This window comes from Fundulus heteroclitus, chromosome 15, assembly GCF_011125445.2.
Source record: "Fundulus heteroclitus isolate FHET01 chromosome 15, MU-UCD_Fhet_4.1, whole genome shotgun sequence".
Classification (NCBI taxonomy): Eukaryota; Metazoa; Chordata; class Actinopteri; order Cyprinodontiformes; family Fundulidae; genus Fundulus; species Fundulus heteroclitus.
The window spans coordinates 14,809,701-14,829,164 of NC_046375.1; the positions used below are offsets into that span (position 1 = coordinate 14,809,701).

Below are 19,464 nucleotides of genomic sequence, written 5' to 3' on the forward strand. Positions count from 1 at the left end.
AAGCAAAATTTGTGTAAAAACAATCTAAAAACACACATCTGCAACATTTTAAAGAGAAAGTAGCATCAGGTGCTGCTTTTTAAAGAACGGGAAGTGATGCAATGTTGATTTAAAGATTTATACCTCTGTAATAATTATTGGAAATCAGCCAAAAAGATGGCCATGGTTTTTTGTCCATGACCAGCAAACACATTTGTAATATATTCTAGAAAGTAAAAACTGGCACACTGTGCATCAGACATCAATCTGGCAGACAAAAGCAAAGCATATGTAGTCAATGACAGAAACACCTTCCTAAATTATCTCCAAAGGGAAGAAATATAAGCATCAATGTCCAACTCTGTGGTGAAGACCTCGAGTAACAAAGATTTTAGAAGATCCAAAGTGTCATTCTTCAAATAACATTCATTCTGGTTGGATTTGGCTAATAAAAAAAATAAAATAAAAAAAGCACAGGGACATGATGTAAAAGTTTGAAGACATTTCCCAGAATGATGACACAATTGGCAACTCTTACCAAAGGGTCATTAAAAGTGTTGAGAAAGAGAAGTGCACAACACCAAAACTTCTCTGTCTGGGCTTATTCTAGAATGTGCCGCTTATCGTTCATTAAAAATCTGTTACAAGACGGCAGCTTCAATAAGAACTCAGAAATCACCAATATTTTTTCCAACCAATATTAAGAGGCTATTTGACTGATTGGTTGGTTGTTGTGCAGAAAGACACAAAGTGAAAACACATAGCTATAAAATAAAAACATTTTAAACAAGGTAAGACACTGCCTGACTTCAAAACCAATCCGAGGATGCATTTTGCCTGGTTCTGGCACATTTTTACTTGATCTTTTTAAAGAAAACTTGCTTCAAGACTGACTTAAACATATGCTAGCCATGGCTAATAGATGGTGTCTGACAGTCAATCAATATTTGCTTTTAAAGAGTAAATGTTGATTTATCGAACGCATGTGGGTGATTCAATAACTACTTGTCAGAAAGACCAAAGTGTATGAAAGCATAAACTGTTTTACTTCTTTCTTAAGTGTTTCCAAAGTGGTCCCACAGGGGTCAATACTTGGGCCTCTACTCTATTATTTGTAAAAACAATCTTTGCAATACAATCCAAAATGTTAATTATCATTACTATGCTGATGATACTGTTCTACATTGTTCTGGTTCTACATTAGATCAAGCAATCACTAATCTACAGTCTGCATTTAACATTTTGGACACAACTTGGCCACTTTAAAATGGGGATTAAATTCTAAGAAAACTGAACTGATGACTTTTTCTTTAAAAATAAAAAATAAAATTTCAGTTATTCATACTCTTACAGGCATAGCAATCTAAGTAGTGCCACATTATAAATATTTGGGTATAACTATTGATCCGTCACTATCTTTTACTTTGCATATTAAAAATTAGGTAAAAAGTTTGAAATTGAGATTTATTTATTTTTTATTAAGTCTTGTTTGTCATTTGAGCAAAAAAAAAAAAACAACAACTTGTAAGTGCTACATTTTTATCCATTTTGGATTATGGTGACATTTTATATCTGATTTCTACTTCTAAGCGTCTTCATGCTTTGAACACCGTTTCATGGATTTATACCAAACTCTAAATTTTGTACTCATCGTCGTTTACTATATTCTCAGGTTGGTTGGTTTCCTCTTTCCATTCGACGTTGGATTCACTGGCGTCTTTTAATGTATAAAAGGCATTGCTACAACTACTTCCTGCTTATTCGATTTCCCTTATTTATCAGAAGCGCTCACAGGACTTATTTTTATTGACTGTGCCAAGAGTCAACACTAAATTTGATACAAAAGCATTTAATTTTGCAGCCCCATCGGCCTGGAATCTGTTTCAGGATGGACTTTATTTGAAAGACCTGGTCTCTTTTTATAACTTCAAGGGTCTTATAAATGATTTAGCAGAAACAAAATCTGTATGCCACTGTTTAAATTGATTTTAGGAGAGTTGATTTTATTTATTTAGTTATTGATATTGTTCTGTGTTTTTTGTAACTAAACGTTTAACTGTCTTGTTGTCAGGACACTCTTGTAAAAGAGATATTTGATCTCAACAAATCTTATAAATAAAGATTAAATAAAGATTGAAGATGATGATCTCCTGCTTCTTTCTAAAGAATTGGTGGTGCTTTTGGTTTGCCCCACTAAAACGTTTTGTATTTCTAACTCATTTTATTCTTTACTGTGAGAATGAAACATAATTATCCTAAAGAAATTGCCTGTTTTGAACAGTCTTAACCAAAAACTCCAAAGCCTGCCCTTTCGTTTCCCATTTAAAACTTGAAACTCAAATACATTTTCGGCATAAATAGAGCCCCACTCACTTTTCCCTTGGACCAGCCCATCCGCTCCAGCATTTTCTGGCCAAATTTACTGTCATCATTGCTCCAGGCGCTGTTCCTGGGGTCGACAGACCACTTCTGTTTCCTGCGGGCTTTACAGGGAGCAACTTGATTACATAACAGTCCGCCATGGAAATTGAGAACCAGCTCACTTAGATAAGTACAGTCAGTGTACACAGGCTAAAGCTAGCACACAACACTGTCGTGATGTATTCATTTTTAATGACGTAAGATGTTTGATGTAAAATATAGACAGTGGTTCAGTTTAGTAAATGGGCTGACGAAAAGCTACAATACTGTGAGACCGGGTCCACAAGCCAACACGTGTTTAAATCACCGACGGTAAAATGCTAATGCTAACTGCAGTGCTTCTCGAAGACAAACTACAAAACACGGGAATATTTTCCGGCCAATAATTAATCTAAAATCAAAGTAAAAATGCATCCGGAAACCACAAACAGCATAAAAGGTGGTACAGAAAACATGAAATCCAACAAAAAACTGTGAAAATATACGCACGCTCTGCAAGCATTGACATCCCGGGTCCTTTAACAGATGACGCAAAGGAGGGCTGCCAGAAATTGCCTGAACGCAATGTATTTACTTTCTCACCACCTGCAAGCTTTTTCAGCTATTATCATGATTATTATTATTACGAATAGACATTTGTAACATACACAGGTCAAAATATTTAACAGAAAAAGTACATAACGTTTTAAAGACAGGAAACCAAGAGATCAATGCGGATAGGTATTCACATCTTGCAAATTGTCATAAAGAAGTTGCGTTTTTTTTTATTACGCTTTAGCTCGATTAAACATCTTTTAAAATATTTTTTTCTAAAAATACATGCTACAAGTTGTTTTTACAAATAATTAACAAGTATTTTATTTATTTTTATTTTTGAAAATTCTGTATTTACGCAAACAGGGGTCCGTTCTTCGTACGTCGCTAACTCAGTTAGCAGGATTTCATTGTTGACGATTTGGCATGATCTTGGATCGTTTGGTTCTTCGAAAGACATCCTGCACTTGTTGTCATAGCAACATGTGCGCCAGCTTGAACCTGCTCGAGAGCAGGCTTATTTCATGTAAACAAGATTAGATCACAGCTGTATAAGCGGAGGAGATAGGCAAGTCTGTCGTAGCCATGTCCATTTTTACGACAGCAACCTGTTGCGGAAGGTGCAAGAATAATTTGCAGATTTTTTCGAATTAATCACGTATTGCGCAATAGACAGGATCCTTTAGTGCAGCGCGACAGTGTGATTGTAGAGAGATTTTTCTTGGTGGCTGTTATAAACAGACACACACATCATTTAACATTGGCTTTTGAAGAGGAATAAGGAGTGTTGGAGCCATAAATCTAAAATATTTAAGTTATTTGTATGATAGTTTGCTTTTTATTTTTATCATATTCAGTAAGAAGAGTTGTTCGGGCCATTTTATTGTGAAGTTTAGTTTACTTTGAAAGGCTTGCTTCCTGTCGAGCCGTATATTGTATTTAAAAAAAACTATGGATGGATTATCTAGACACGGAGCAATACAGTTTTACCGTGTAAACTGTGGATGACTTGGAAAAGGAAGATTTTCGTTTTTTATGGATAAAGCTTTTTTTGTTAAAATTCCCAGTTTGCACGTGTCCTTTACCTCCGTCTCTAAGGAATGACACTGAAATTTGGATCTCTTGACATAACAAGTGCCTTTTTAAAATAAAGTGTAATAATGAAAGGCTACCATTTTGTAGAATATTCTTGTATTTCACTTTTACTTGTTCCTTCTAGTGGGTCCTGTGGAGGCTCTGACATAAAAGAACAAAGTAAATATGAGATTATTAAAATGCAAAAATTCATGCTGTAGAAAGTGATAGAAACATCTACCATGGACAGTATTTATGCATTAATTTGTCTGCTGCTTTTTGCCAGCCCTCTCTCCTGGCTTTAACAGATTTTGAGGTGTTTTAATTAATGACTCATATTCGGCATAACCTTCCATTAAAAGCTCTTGTTCTGCTGGGAGAAAAACTGTGGGCGTTCTTTGCTGAACAGCCAATAGCAGCGCTGCTGATCAATGTTTCTACTATCGATACATTTCCCCTTTTAAACAAACGCATGAACGCGCAGTTGTCTCAGATAACTCAACCCAGCCATGCTAATCGTAAACAACAGGTGTGTTCGAAGAACCCAATTAGCCGGATCATGATTAGCCGGATGAAATCATCTTGGATGTCTCATTTGATCTTGGATGTTTTAAGCAACGTACGAAGAACGGACCCCAGATTCGAGAGGTTCTTATCTTTTTTTTTTCCATTATAAATGTACGTTACGATTGCGATAGGTAATACACTCGAACAGGTAACACATAGGATAACACATAATCCGTGAGGATTATGTGTTATCCTATATAAAGGTTATTATGTGCAAGCTTATTTATGTTTTGTTGAAATAAATAAAATATAATAATAATAATAATAATAATAATAATTATTATTATTATTATTATTATTATTATTATTATTATTATTATTATTATTATTATTATTATTATTATTTAGGTAGTTGTCAAAGCGGCCAAAAATCATTCCAGCTTGTTTTCCTGTTTCAACATGTATCGCAACGCATCAGCAGGGGGCGCTTCAGGCTGGCAACTAGGCAAGCATGAGGACTCCTTGTGCTGGGTCTTAACAAGCTCCACCAATAGGCCTAATATATACCTTATTGCACATTTTCACAATTATTTTCACACAAACGGTCACTATAATGCGGGGGGTGGGGACTGGGTGTAGTTTGATGAATATCAAGGACATGCCAGTAATAAAGTTATGGAGAAGTTTAATGCAAGGAACATAGGGTTTACTGGTCAGATGAGACCAAATTGTAACTTTTTAACATACAAAACACTGTTTGATAGAAAACTAACAGTGCACATCATTCCTATGATAAAGCATGGCGGTGGTAGCATCATGGTGTGGAAATTTGTTTCTCAAACAGGGATAGAAAAGCTAAACAAAGGTGATAGAATGATGCAGGAACAATATTTTACAAAAGAGTATAATGTCAGAAGTTAGACAGCAAATGGAGAAGTGGAAATTAGATTTGTGTTGTCGTATTTTTTTATCTACTTTTTGGTAATATACTTAATTGTATTACCAGGAATTACATTTTTATTTTTTATTTTTTAGCAGTTTAGCATCTCACTAACGATTTTTGTGTGTGCAACATTGTCTCTTTGTCCAGAGTAAACATCCAGACTGAATACCAAAATCACTCTTACATAACTGGTATCCCCTTCAGTGACGCACAGCACCTGCACATACAGTATCAGGAGCCAACTTTTACAGTGACAGTTTTTGCTTTGGTCTATATTCTGCATGCTCTATGTCTAGCTGTGCTTGACGTGAATCATTAAACAGTTTGCAATTGTAAGAAATTACTCTGATTTAGAACCTTAAAGTTGGCTTTGGGTTATAAAAGAAGAGTTTTTTGTTTTTTTTCTGAGCAAGATGAAACTTAAACCAGCGATATATGTCACACTCTTTCAGGCTTTCCATGTAGTCCTATCCCAGTTGCACTGATTCCCGTGGCGAAATAAAACAAACACGGATGAATCTCGCCTATTGTTCCAGCAACAGATATCGGTTTCAGAACTGGTCCAAACTGGATCGCGTGAAACTCTAATCTGATCCATGAACTACACCTAAAACCCCTTCCTGGGATTACAGGAAAGTTGCGTAACAGAGGCTCGACTGGTTTAATGCTGTTATCTTCACGCACCAAGACTGCCAGCCACACGGCCGGGGTGTGGGGTTTTACAGATAGCATCTTAAAGTCATTCAGATGCACGGCCATGAAAGTGCACAAAATTGCAGTGTGTCAGTCATGTTCAGAGCAGGAACAGCGAGGTTTCAAATTCCTGGCAGACTGAATGACTCAGCAGCCTGACCTCTCTGACTGTAAGGGGAGGGTTATACTTTCAAGTAAAACATCCTTACACAAAACGTGTGGCGTAAGAGACACAGTAAAGGGTCGTTACGATGGCGACAGCACCCCACGAGGGCCATCAGCTGTTGTAGCGTTCCTGTCCTTTATTTTCTGTCACAGTCAGATGTAATCTGCAGCGCTCTGTGGGGATTTATCAAACAAAGCACAAACAAAATAACACCAGGTCTACGGGGAACGAGGAGGAGCTCTCTGGGAAGTTAGACCTCAAGTATGTGAGCATACGTCTAAGAGACGTCTTGTACAACAATCAAGGTTTTGACAAGATAAGCTTCCAAAATATACTGTTTGCTTTTCACTTCTCCTGAGCTCTCAGAAAGCTTTGAATGCGAGACAAAGGGTGACTCACATTTGCATGGAAGACACTAAAATCTACATTTGCGTGTGGGCGTATTTCGCCTCTTTGACCACAGAGGCTTCAGCCAGTGGGAGCGGCGTGCCTGCAAACCGTGGCTTGCATGCATGTTTTTGTATTAATCTAACCTGAGATAGTACTTTTGTTTTGAGGGATGGCTCCACCAGCTTTGCACATCGAGACACAGAACATGTTTGTCCAATCTTCTATAGCGAAGCAGTTCATTGTCAATCCGATCAGATGGAGAATATCTGTGAACGTCAGTTTTTCAAATATTGCAATTTTGCAATATTGCAAATATTGCAAAATATTCAATGTGTGCTTCTGTGCTTTTTTGTCTCTCTTGTTGTGTCTCTGCTCTGTCTTCTGTAACCCCCAGTCGGTCGAGGCAGATGACCGTTCATACTGAGCCCGGTTCTGCCGGAGGTTTTCCTTCCCGTTAATGGGGAGTTTTTCTTCCCACTGTCGCTTCAGGCTTGCTCAGTATGAGGGATTGCAGCAAAGCCATGGACAATGCAGACGACTCTCCCTGTGGCTCTACGCTTCCCCAGGAGTGAATGCTGCTTGTCGGGACTTTGATGCAATCAACTGGTTTCCTTATATAGGACATTTTTGACCAATCTGTATAATCTGACCCAATCTGTATAATATGATTGAACTTGATTTTGTAAAGTGCCTTGAGATGACATGTTTCATGATTTGGCGCTATATAAATAAAATTGAATTGAATTGAATTGCTACCTGTCTTTGATTGAATTCAGGTTTGGTTATGAACTAGGCCATTTGGACGCAATAACAGGCCTTCATCTAAGCCATTCCACTGCTGCTCTGGATGTATGATCAGGGTCATTCTCTGATCTTAAGCCCAAGCCTCAAGTCTTTTGCAGCATCTGGCAGGTTGTTCATTCCAGGATTGCCGTGTATTTAGTTTCATCCATCATACCAGTTCTGACCAGCTTCCCTCTACATAAAGAAAAGTCCCTCCACAGCATGGCCCTGCTTCTCTTTCCAGATTTTTTTGAAAAATAAAATAAAAAATATATAATTTATAGGCTTAAAGTTGCAAAATATTTGTTTTTGTTTTTTTGCAAATTTAGCACAACTGCAGATTTTCCATTGCAGCTGACTTAACTCCTGCCACTCAAAAAATTGTTTAATTACCATGTATTTGATCCTCTTAATAATGGCATAATAGTAATATTCATGATGAATTGATGAACAAGGTTAAAGTGAGAGATTTCAACAGTAAGCCCAACATTAAGTGAATCTTTTGGTGCATTCAGTCTCTGTGCTCGTCTCCTTCAAAGCCAAGAAACGAACAACCCGAGGTTACCTAGAGCTGCTGCAGCCTGACACAGTGAAACTGAAGAAAGGTCACAGACATCGCTGGCTGCTGGGCTTATAATTCTAATATGTAGACAAAATTAAGCTTCTCGCGTTTAGGGTTTCTGCTGATGTCATTTATATATACAGTCGTATTCAATCCATTAGAATATGCATTTCTCAGTGTTTGTCAGATCAGAATTACCTTTAGAAAAAAAAAATACATACTTTACGGTGCTATTAAATGTACTTCTCATTAAGTCCCCATTTCTGGATGAAAAATTGTGCATTTTTTATTGGTCTGTTGCCATATTCTAATCTTAAATTATGTGTTTGTATTAGCTGGCAGTGAAAAAAATAGATAATTAACAGAAATAAGGGCTTTAAAACATCATCAGTCTGTGTTAATACGGTTCCCTTAGTGAATTGTGTTACTGAAATAAACCTTTCAATAAGATAGATAGATTTACTCTACATATATCCTGAAGTTTCTTATGAGGAATGAATAATGAATAGCCATAGACTGTGGGAAGTCCACATCATTGTTTTTGTGGCATTACCAGGTTTGCATTACATGAGATTTTCCTTGATAGCACCAAAGTTACAAAGTTAGCTTTTTGATCTGATAAAACTACTGTATTTGACACACCCATATGCATTTTAAATATCCCCCTTGTCTAGATCTAGTTTAATCGATCTGACCTATGAGGATTTGTTAAAGCAGCATTTCAGTGAACACATTGTAGTAGGCAGAGGAATATAAAGAATGTTATTTGTTTTTTCTCCTTCAACCAAATCCATTTTATGCATCTCTAGTCTTCAGTGCACTAGTTGCTTTAAACGTAAAGTTAACTCTTGGGGTCTTTCACCATGAGTGAACATAAACTATGCAGAATTACAACGGAGGATGTTGCAAGTATCAAAACTTAATCCGAATCTTTAAATAGTACACAGATTTGCACAACCTTTCTACTTTTATCCATCTTATCTGTTTAAAACCTACATCATTTGCTCTACCGGTCTAACACATTACCCCCAAACAGGGGAACCTTCAGAAGTCCCAACACTGCACTAAATAAGCAAGACGGTGCAAGTTCTATAAGTTCGAGAGTATTAGTTTACCATTGTGCTCATTGGTAGAGAAATCAAGACGGACTCGTTTTCATTACATAAGCAAGTATTCTAAATCCCTTGCTTCATTATTTGGATTGGTACAGTGTTGACACGTGGATGGCTGTGTGTTGTCAGGTGAATGCACAAATTATCTACAATCTATAAAGTCAGAAACCAGTGTGACCTAGCACAAATCCAGCAAAAAAAAAAAAAAGGTTTAATAATTTATTTTACGGTAGGAAAATTTAGTTCCTGCAAATAGTGAGAAATAAATAGCTGTACAGTTAAAAGACTAAAAACTGTGTGATTCGCTTATTTTTGTAAGATAGTAATAACCTCACTCTCGTTAAATCATTTGAATCCCCCCTGACAAGAAAGAATAAAAAAAAAACTCGACAGAAAGAAGTTATATGGAAATATTTAATGTGAAATTTATTTTCTGATCGAAAGAGCTGGAAGAACCTCACTCACATACAAACAGAAATAAGTAATCTCTTTAGCAGACACGACCTAAATATTTCCAAACGCGGACGTGACGTTTGGAGTCACGTTTCGCCCCCGTTTTGTTTTCGTCAAAATAAAAATCAGCGCTAGTGGAAAAAGAACAAAACAATTAAATAACAAAAACTGAAGAGGAAAAACTTCAAGATAGCGTCAAATGCTTTGAGGCAATAAAGCTTCGGCAACATTTAACAGGAAAGAATAAATAACAGTACATGGAAAACGAACTAATTACCTAGTGGTATCAGTTAATCAGCTCCCCAGATCTTTAAGCTCATTTGTCATCCCCCCCCCCCCCCCTCACAATGACCGCATCCAAAGAAACTACCTTTATACTCAATGTTGTAACGGATTTGCATCCATGAGAAAAAATATATACACCTAACCCGAGGGGGGGGGGGGGGGGGGGGAGACAATAAAAAGCACAATCAGCATTTCCCATGATTTTGAAAAATCAAGAATATCAGACAATGTCGCAGAATTCTGTGCAATTCTGCGGTCTTCCTCCTGGTAATCCAGGCGTTGCCACTGACCCAACTGTTCACTGTGACAAAGACTACGCCACTCCACTTTTAACCCAAATGTCCAAGAAGTACAGAGGGGAAAAAAAAAAAACGAGAAAACCAAGAGCAGATGTTCAGCAGAAGGTTTTCTGTCGCCTTCACATTCTGTAGAGACGGTAGCCGGTGTAGCAGGCGAGCGCAGCCCTTTAGGAATTTGTTCTCAGAGAATCGAGAGAACAATCATGTACAGATCAAGTTTCTCTATTCTCTTTGGTAAAGATTTTACTTTATATACAAGCAATGTACTCTAACGTGAAGTTTCAGTTGGCCTGAGCCATGCGCGTCTCCACCCCTAAGTAGTTAAGCATCGTCTGGACCAGCTCTGGCAGATCGTAGTCGTGCTTCCAGCCCCAGTCCTTCCGTGCGTTGGAGTCGTCAAAGTTCATGGGCCAGCTGTCGGCTACGAGACGAACGAGGAAGACAAAAAGGAAAATCTATTGACTCTTGAACACAAACATCGCTTTTTTTTCTTTCAAACCAAAATGGACAAAATCAACACAGACATCTGTTGAAAATGTACGCAAATGTTAGTTAAAAAAATAAATAAATAAATGGATGCTTACCGATTGCCTGTCGTACAGGGTCGATGTTGTATGTGACCTCCAGCTCCGGCATCTGCTTCCTGAGCTCCTGGGCCAGCTCCTCGGGCGTGAAGCTCATGGCGTTGATGTTGTACGTCCTCATGCTCAGCGTGTCGGCGGGCGCCTCCATCACCTCCAGGGTGGCGCGCAGGCAGTCGTCGATGTACATCATGGGTAGCCGCGAGTCGGGCCTCAGGTTGCACTCAAACTTCCCCGTCTTGATTGCGTCGTGAAAGATCTGAACCGCGTAGTCTGAGCGGGAGCGGAATAAAGTGGTTGTTGACATTTTCGTCATTACAACAACAGCTCTGATGTTAAACATCTTGACATCATTAATAGCAAACTCAGGGTAAAGAAGTTGTTGGGAGAAAAATAAGCGCAGAACCCTTCAAAGAAAAGCTCCAATTACCGACATGTCAAGTTTGGGTGTGGCAGCTATTTACACATGGAAAAAAAAAAAAAAAAAAAAAAAAAAAAAAAAAAAAAAAAAAAAAGGGCGGACACGTGTAGATGCCCTAGAAATGCAACAAGACAACTCTGAGCTCAGCTGCATAACCAATATGCAACGTGACAAGAAAGCGTACAGGAATAGAGCTATTAAATGTGAAAGCTAATAAACCAGCTGAGGTCGTTATTCGTCTCACTTCCCTAAGATGCTTCAATATGACATACTATGCTAAACACATTTCCAAATGTCACTTTGAAGGCCACCAACTAGGGCTATTTACATACGCTCTCTAAAGTTGCTCTGGTGCGCTGACAAACAAAAAAAATTAAAACAAAGAAATCCTCTGGTACACCCAATAGAAAAGACTTTAGTTTCGCCCAAAACATCTGTCCCATTACAAACAATAAATTACTCCTTTGTGAAACAATTTCACTTCTGATTTACATAGGAGTGCTATGAATTCAGGTGCTGCTCATTCATGAATATCAGCACATCATCTGAATTTTGATTTACCCAGCCTCCTTTCTCAGATGTACTCCTCCACCTCCCCCCCATTAGTCGTATGACAACTCAACGTGTTAGTGTCACGTTTGACGCACATCCCTCCTGGTGCTTTTGCCTAAGCCCCTTGTGACCGTAATATGACGAGGTTGGATCTAATGACATATGCGGACCGCTTTTATTACAGGACATCTCAAAAGTGCTGCAGCCACATTCGTAGAGCAACAGGGGATCTGGTGGTGTCTTGCCCAACGATTCTTTGCCATGTGAAGCAGGAAATTTAAGGGACTTAGCAAGAAAATGTTTCCTCCAACCAAGATCCCCTCTGGATTCTACATCCTATTCCAAAAAAAATATTTATAATACTGCCGTTTCTAACACCTTTTATTAATTCCAAAAAAAAAAATACAAAAAAAAAAATATCTAAGTCTCCAAAAATGCCTAAATCATCACAGGCAAAAGAAAAATACCTTACAAATGAGATAAATAATGGCATTAGCGGCATTATATTAGATTCGTTCCATCGCTCCTACCTGTCGTGCCACCCCCGGGCATGGTGTCTGCCGAGATGATTCCTGGATAACGGAGACAGCGGAAGTCCAGGCCATAGCGGTGATGGTAATACTAAACAGGCAAAAACAAGCAGATAACATATTAATATATAATTTATATATTGATTAAAGTCCAGCGTGGATGATAAATGGCTTCATATGTGATAATTTGCATATAGCAGCTTTGTGGCGATGCAGTGAATACAAATCCGAGCTCTCACCTCTCCCATTAACTCAGCGTGCACTTTGGAAACGCCATAGATAGTGCGAGGTCTCTGCACACACATATCTGGTGTCGGGTTACGGGGCGAAGAGGGGCCAAAGGCTCCGATGGTGCTGGGGACAAACAGTCGCAGGCCGTGCTCTGCTGCAATGTCCAGGATATTGTGAAGCCCTGAAGAGGAAGTAGCGAGTGCCAATATTATTTCAAACAGCATTCTTTTAATGAATTCATGTTAAAAGATATGCACGGCGAGTGTACCCACCAGTGATGTTCACGGAGCGTGCCAAGGCCACGTTAGCCTCTCCGACTGCACTGAGGAGGGCGCTGTAGTGAACCAGCCAAGTGATGCGGTTGTTCACCACAATTTCTCGCAGGTTCTTGTAGTCTAGGATGTCGGAGTAGATAAAGGGACCTGGTGGGGACAGATTGATGAATACTCAAGGTTAGAATTTACGTATTAACAAACTACGATTGATTTCCATAGAATATATCATTTAGGGTTTTATCGTTTCCACATTAGGTGTTCATTGCTCATTCTCAGAGAAGCCAAAAGCCTGTTGCAACATAAGAAAAAGTTGAATGTTGCGAAATAAAATAACTTTTCAAAGGGTTCAGGATTAGTCACATACTCAGTACGGTAACTGTGTTCAATCATGTGGTTGCCTAGTGTGTATTCACTAAGGAGACGACGTCTCCAGGGGCCGTTTAAAGCAACTCACCACTGTGAAATACGTTGTTAGGAGGTTTCCTGATGTCGGACAGAATGACGTTGTTCTTGCCAAACCTCTTCCTGCAAGGGAGTGAAAGTCAGAAAAGACGGGACGCGTTACAACGGGTGAACCATTGTGTTTCAGCTTATATAACCAGTGAAGCCAGTTGTTGAACAACTTATGTGACTTTAATGTTAGGAGAGTGATAATTCTGACCTCAGCTGTTTGGCTAGTCCAACTCCGAGTTGCCCCAGACCACCTGCAAATGATACAGGGTCGTGTGAGGATGTGGCACCAGGAGAGTGAGGTGCAGCAAATGTTCTCCAGTGCCTATTTCCATGGAGATTTGAGCCACTGGAAAAGAGGGCCATAAGAAAACCTCCCGCTGCACTTTCACTCCGACTCTTTGTGTTTAAGTGGAAACCTTTTCAAGCTCTCTTTGGCCAAAATCCCGCTGTTCTTGAAGCCCCTCCAGAGCACATTATGTACAAGCTCACGAGTTACATTCACAAATCTCGTCTTAACCGGGGGAGCAACGAAACGAGACCTCTTTTCAGGAAGTGGTCCTTTATATTAGAGAGCCATATGCAGCCTGAATGAGACGCTCCATACCTGTGATTAGCACCTTGGGATGATCCGTTTCTGAGAAAGACACAGAGTGGAAGCTTGCATCCGATGTGACCTGCCGGGGGGAGAAGCTGATGGTACGCACAGCCACCGTCAGAGGCTGGCAGCCACAGCCCGGTGTGCTGAGCAGGGCCTGCTTGGCTACCTTGTTGAGGATTCTGATAACAGGCATGTCGGTACCTGCAGAAAAAACAATAAATAAAATAAAATTAGGCATGAATGGATATACGATTTATACAGTATAATTACAGAGAGTAAAATACCATGATAAAGGAAAATGTATCACATGATCTGAGAGCAGAAATGTTTTTTTTTTACTGCAGCTAAAACCAAATAAGATATTGTTTATTACAGTTATAATGCGAAATATAGGATATATTTGTTTTTTTTACGCCAGCAGTTTCAAAAGGATACATATTTTGTATTAATTCTGATTGTGACTGTAATCATTTTACAAATGTTTAAATATTACGCCTTTGTGCCATGTATTAATGTAACGTCGAGCCATAGCAGTAAATTTGGAATTGCTCTTTAGAAATATTGTGCTATGATCAGAAGAGTAAATTACAAAAAGTACATTTGTATTGAGGGAATATTTAACAAAAAGCTAATTAATTTATTCAAATAAAAGGGATAATTCTCTGAAAATCTCAAGTGTGACAATAACCCTCTGCCCACTGTCTGAATGTGCATTTTTATTCTTTACACATGAAATTAATAGAGGAAAGCACAAGTATTGATGAGTTGCAACATGTATTTATTTACATTTACGTTTATTTCATTTACTTCCTGTTCCTCTTGGCCCTTCTCTGAAATAATGGCTTATTAATACATTCTAGTGTATCCTAAAATCATGGACAAAAAAACATTTTTACTCGACTAAAAACACATTTTCTGATATATAAAATCAATTATTTTTTTAATGTGGGTATTTTGAAAAAAATATTCACTAGGCTGTTAAAAAATCCTAAGGGGGATCACGATTATTTATATAGATATAGATTTATATAGACATTAAAAGTCAGAAATTATTTTTTATGTTCCACCACAGCTACTTAACTAACTAAAATCCTGCTCTGTTATAAATATTAGTGGCCCTCATCTGGCGCTGTTGCACTAGGCGCAATGACGCTCGTGCACAAAGTCGTGTCTGACACAAACAAATTTTCAATGTAGCATCATATTTACAACAGCATATAACCAAACCAATACATATTTCTCACAGTGAACACCAAATTTAAAGGAAACTGACTAATTGCCTAAACCCTTGCGTCTAACAAACCGACTCGGCTTTTGCGCAGGGTATTTTTGCCTTGCGCAAAAGCATGAGCTTACCAGATGGTGCTGAGGGCTCTCAAAAAAAGTTGGAAAGCCTGTAACTTGAGAGAATTTATACTGCCCTGCCTTCACAGAGAGCCAATCGGAGAGAGAGGGAGTACAGTGACACACAGCGACAGAGGAAACGGTGCCAAGAACAGGTCGGCGACCTCGATGACCGGATTTGGAAATATTTTTGGAACTCATTAGGAATCCAACTCTTTGCTTTTGAGCACCTTACTGAGAAATTGGAGACTTTCTTATATGAATAGTTTACAAACAGGCAAAAAAAAGCTTTAAAAAAACAGGGGAAAACGTGCATTTAAAAGCAGAAGGCTATTGATTTTTATTACGCGCTCTGCAACGTCATCACTTCATTGCGCATGTTCCTGTTGTGTCCTCCTCACCAGTTAACGTAGACATCATGAGAGCCAATGGTATAATAGGGGCTGATCCTGCCTTGCCTCGTGGAGGCATCTTGATAAGACTACTTACCGGTAGCTACCTGATTAAAAATTACAATCACTTGTATAACATTTAAAATGTTTAATTAGGTGTAGTAAGGTACAAAAAAATAAGAAAAAAATAAAAGGATTTAGCGAGGATTTCCCCCTTTCGGAATGAATGAATGACGTGAAACGGCAGGCCAGACGCCGGCTGAACGTGTCTTTAGCCATCTTAAGCCTTCTAACTACAACAGTTTGTCCCAAAACGCTAATATTGTGTTTATCTTGACCTCTTTGATATTAACATATACAGATAGAGCAGTAAAACAGACGCGCGTTAAAGGCAATTACTCTAATTCATAGAATTATTTTAACACCATGATTTAAATGAATCTTGATTATAACGGATCTGAGAAACAGCTTAACTGGAGGGGGGAAAGGTAACTCACCGGTGATGATAATCGGCGCAAAATAAAACGGCGAAACGCGTGAATTGCTCTAGTAAAATAAAAGCAGAGGAGTGATGCGGCTTCCTGCTTCGAGCTGCTGCTGCTGCTGCTCCTCCTGCGCGCTGACGCGATGCTCGGGGTGTTATCTCCGTTCAAGTGTTGCATCAGATGCGCCCATTCCACTATATATCAGCGGCCATCTGCTCTCTGGGGGGCCGCCCGGCAGCGTTCCTGATTGGCTCAACCTGGGAGGTGCGGTCCTCCCCTCCCAGACGGCTCCCCTCCATTCACGCCTGTCAGCGACGCGCTCACTCTCTCGTTTTGCAAAGTGCCATTTCTTTGTTTTATGCCAAGTTGGCGCTCTGCACTGTGCGCAAGGAGCTGATTTCGAAGTGACTCCACCTGCTGTTTCCAGATCAGCCAGACGTTTTGTGGGCGAACCTTTCAGAACTTCTGCACAGACCTATTGGCCAGTATTTGGTCGCGATATATGATTATTTAGAAGACGAAGGATAACGGCAAAATATGTAAGAAATTTCAAGAATTGATGAAATGTAGTCGTGCAACAAACGCTTTGGCTGCATATGCGGAAAAAGATAAATGCATGCGGGTCCAGCGTTTGGGTAACTGTGCGTAATTATGCTGCAAAACAGCATCAGCAACCGGTTGTCTTTTGTCTTTGGGCTTTTCTTTCCTCCCTCAGCACTAAGGTCAGCAGAAAAGGCGCAGATTTTTCTGCACAAACACAAAGGCCGTGCCTTTGTGTTTCCTGGGACGGTTACACACCTCCTCAACCTAAAAAAAAAAAAAAGTTTAAAAAGTAATAACACCCCTTCAGATTTCTCACATTCGAAGTTAGGATCACAAGCTTATTTGTATTTTCTTGGGATTCATTACAAAGTGAAAATGAAATTTAATTCTCAAACATTTCTTCCAAGTTAATGGCATACTATGCAACATTTTTCAGTTAATTAATGTGTTCCATACCGTTTTGGATGATTAAATGAGTCAGTTCAGGTCGAACAAAGGTTTTCTCGGCCGCCCTGGTGGTCTGTGGGGGAAATACCGCGAGCCCTCGGCCCGCACCCACAGGCTCAGAAGTCTCGTGCTGCTTTACGGCGAGAACTCCATGTGTTTTTGCCCTGCCATTCACTATATGCAAAGCAACAACAAAGAACCGCGTGTTAACGTCAAATAAACATGCAAGCATATCGAGTTTTATTATTATTATTATTTATTTTATTTTTTTTAATGTTGGCGAGACGCTACCGTGGCGGCCGCGGCGGCGGCCGCGGCGGCAGCCGCCTCGCCGCGGCCGCCGCGCCAAGATAGCGCTGTGGGAAGCCTGATGTTCATACTTTCACTGTGTTAGTCATTGTTTGTACTGCCGTTTTTTTTTTTTTACTTTTCGTTGCGTTTGCCTGCTAAGCTCAAAACAACCGCGCCTGGCTTGACGGAGAACCAGAACAGCTGAGCATCTTTATGACAGTGCACTTTTACTTTCGCCCTCTGGGGGGAGCCTCGCTGGAAAATCAACCCCGTTTGCATAGTATACCTTTAAAAGGTCGGTGTACATTTTGTTTAGCCCCCCCACCCACCCATTTCCTATATTTTGATGCATCTAAATAAAACCCATTGTAGTCAGGTGCCATCAGAAGTAACCTAACCCTACATCGGACGTGTCATGGATAATGTTGTGGAGAGGTTTAAAGCGGGGTTAGATTACAAAACGATATCCCAGGCTTTGTACCTCGAACAGTGAAACTGTCAAGCCATCGCCCACAAATGGAAGAAAACCGGAGCTGCTTCATTTTGCCCGCAAACCTAGCGGACTGCAAAAGTGAAAATAAGTTAAATTTTCTCTAAATGAGTGTATTTGTCCTTGATTTGAGCAGGTAGATAGGTTGATCTGCCAAAGATTTTTGCACTTAAAATAGGAACAACTCATGTTCATGATCATATTTCAAGTGCAGTATATCTAATTGTCTTATTTTAGGGGTCAAAATACTCATTCCATTGGCAGAGAATCTTATTTATCTGCTCAAATCAAGGACAAATACAAAGTCATTTAGAGAAAACGTTCTCATTTTTAGTTCCGTTTTTGCAGTGAAGTAGCTTTCGTCAATCCCTTCTAGGTGACTTTGTTTTGTTTATTTTCAGCTAAAGGTCACAGGGAGTGGCTGAATGTAGACTCAGGCTCTCTTTTCAAATTTCTCTTCACAAAACTTTGAAATGGGGGATATTCTTTAATAACTCAATGTGTCCAATTAATAGTAATTGGCATCCTCACTGAATGGAAAAAAAAAAAAAAAAAACGGGACAATGTTTCTGCAGAAGAGAAAATAGTTCTCTTAACGTCTTTTTAAATCACAGTTCCAGTCAGCATCACGGCTCTGACCTGATTCATATCAAGCTGGTAAAGAAAGGCTCATGGAAGGGTGCACACATCCTGTCTTTCTCTTTCAGATTTGTTTGCTGTGAATGAAGGCTGCCTAAAGAGATACTGAAGACAAGTTAAGCCGTAAACTGGCACTTAAAAAAAAAAAAAAAAAAAAACAAGATTAAAAACCTTATTGTACCATAACTAGTTGAACTCTAATAGTCCCCTATTTCCAGGGAAGCATAACAGCAAGATGACACTGAATATCTGTTAGATGACCACTCTATGTTGCAACAAATGCGGGTATTTTTAAAGTTTTCAAAGCTGGGCGTTAAGCGCCTTGATTTATTTCCTCAACGAAGCTAGATTTTTATATATCTTTTTTTTTATTTCAGGTTGACTTCATAAAGTAACGTGTTCAAAAAAAACTGGTGCGCCGATTGCAGGCCTGACTGTAAACAAAGTGGCTGCCAACACATGCCTGTATAAAGGAGCTGCTCTCTGTCTATAAGTTTTGAGTCACCTCATCAGGTGACTGCTCCGTCACAGCGGTGGGAACACCGGTGCAGAGCCTGGGGGTGCTGTTTACTCACTGCTGGGCGAGCAACAAGGGGGCGGGAAGGGTCAGACTGAAACTGAAGCCTTCGGCAGTTACATTAGAAAGCTGCTCCTCTGTCACATGTCACATAGATATGGGTGATGTAAGCTAGTTCTGTGGTAAAAAAAAAAAACAGTAATAACACACGGCTTATTATTCAAGATATATATATATATATATATATATATATATATATATATATATATATATATATATATATATATATATATATATATAGAGAGAGAGAGAGAGATAGATAGATAGACTGATAGATAGATAGATAGATAGATAGATAGATAGATAGATAGATAGATAGGGACAGTACATCAATCACAGATCCTCCACCATACACAACAAAGTACAATTTTAAACATTTCCATTCTTTGTTCCATGCTAGAAATATACTTGTTG

General features: G+C 39.1%; 2 protein-coding genes across 3 annotated transcripts in view; both read right to left on the bottom strand.

Annotated features, from left to right (window-relative positions):
• Positions 1 to 2,981, bottom strand: part of pinx1 (PIN2 (TERF1) interacting telomerase inhibitor 1) — a 30,898-nt gene extending 27,917 nt beyond the window's left edge. The window contains exons 1-2 of the mRNA XM_012880711.3: positions 2,890 to 2,981; positions 2,353 to 2,462 (exon numbers count right to left, since the gene is read on the bottom strand). Of these exons, the coding sequence (XP_012736165.2) occupies positions 2,353 to 2,462; positions 2,890 to 2,908 (129 nt within the window). The 5' untranslated portion in view covers positions 2,909 to 2,981. The remainder of the gene's footprint in view (positions 1 to 2,352; positions 2,463 to 2,889) is intronic.
• A 6,583-nt stretch (positions 2,982 to 9,564) lies between these two features.
• tdh (L-threonine dehydrogenase) lies at positions 9,565 to 16,378 on the bottom strand. Of its 2 annotated transcripts, none has more exons than XM_012880716.3 (9): positions 16,076 to 16,378; positions 13,849 to 14,043; positions 13,453 to 13,495; positions 13,246 to 13,316; positions 12,789 to 12,938; positions 12,525 to 12,697; positions 12,286 to 12,376; positions 10,786 to 11,055; positions 9,565 to 10,622 (listed from the first exon to the last, which is right to left on the bottom strand). In XM_012880716.3, exons 2-9 carry the CDS (start codon positions 14,033 to 14,035, stop codon positions 10,483 to 10,485), a joined length of 1,125 nt encoding a protein of 374 aa, XP_012736170.2. In that variant the 5' UTR covers positions 14,036 to 14,043; positions 16,076 to 16,378; the 3' UTR covers positions 9,565 to 10,482. The 2 variants fall into 2 exon arrangements, with proteins under 2 accessions (XP_012736170.2, XP_012736171.2); XM_012880717.3 differs by lacking the exon at positions 16,076 to 16,378 and adding an exon at positions 15,199 to 15,279.
• Positions 16,379 to 19,464: the final 3,086 nt, after the last annotated feature.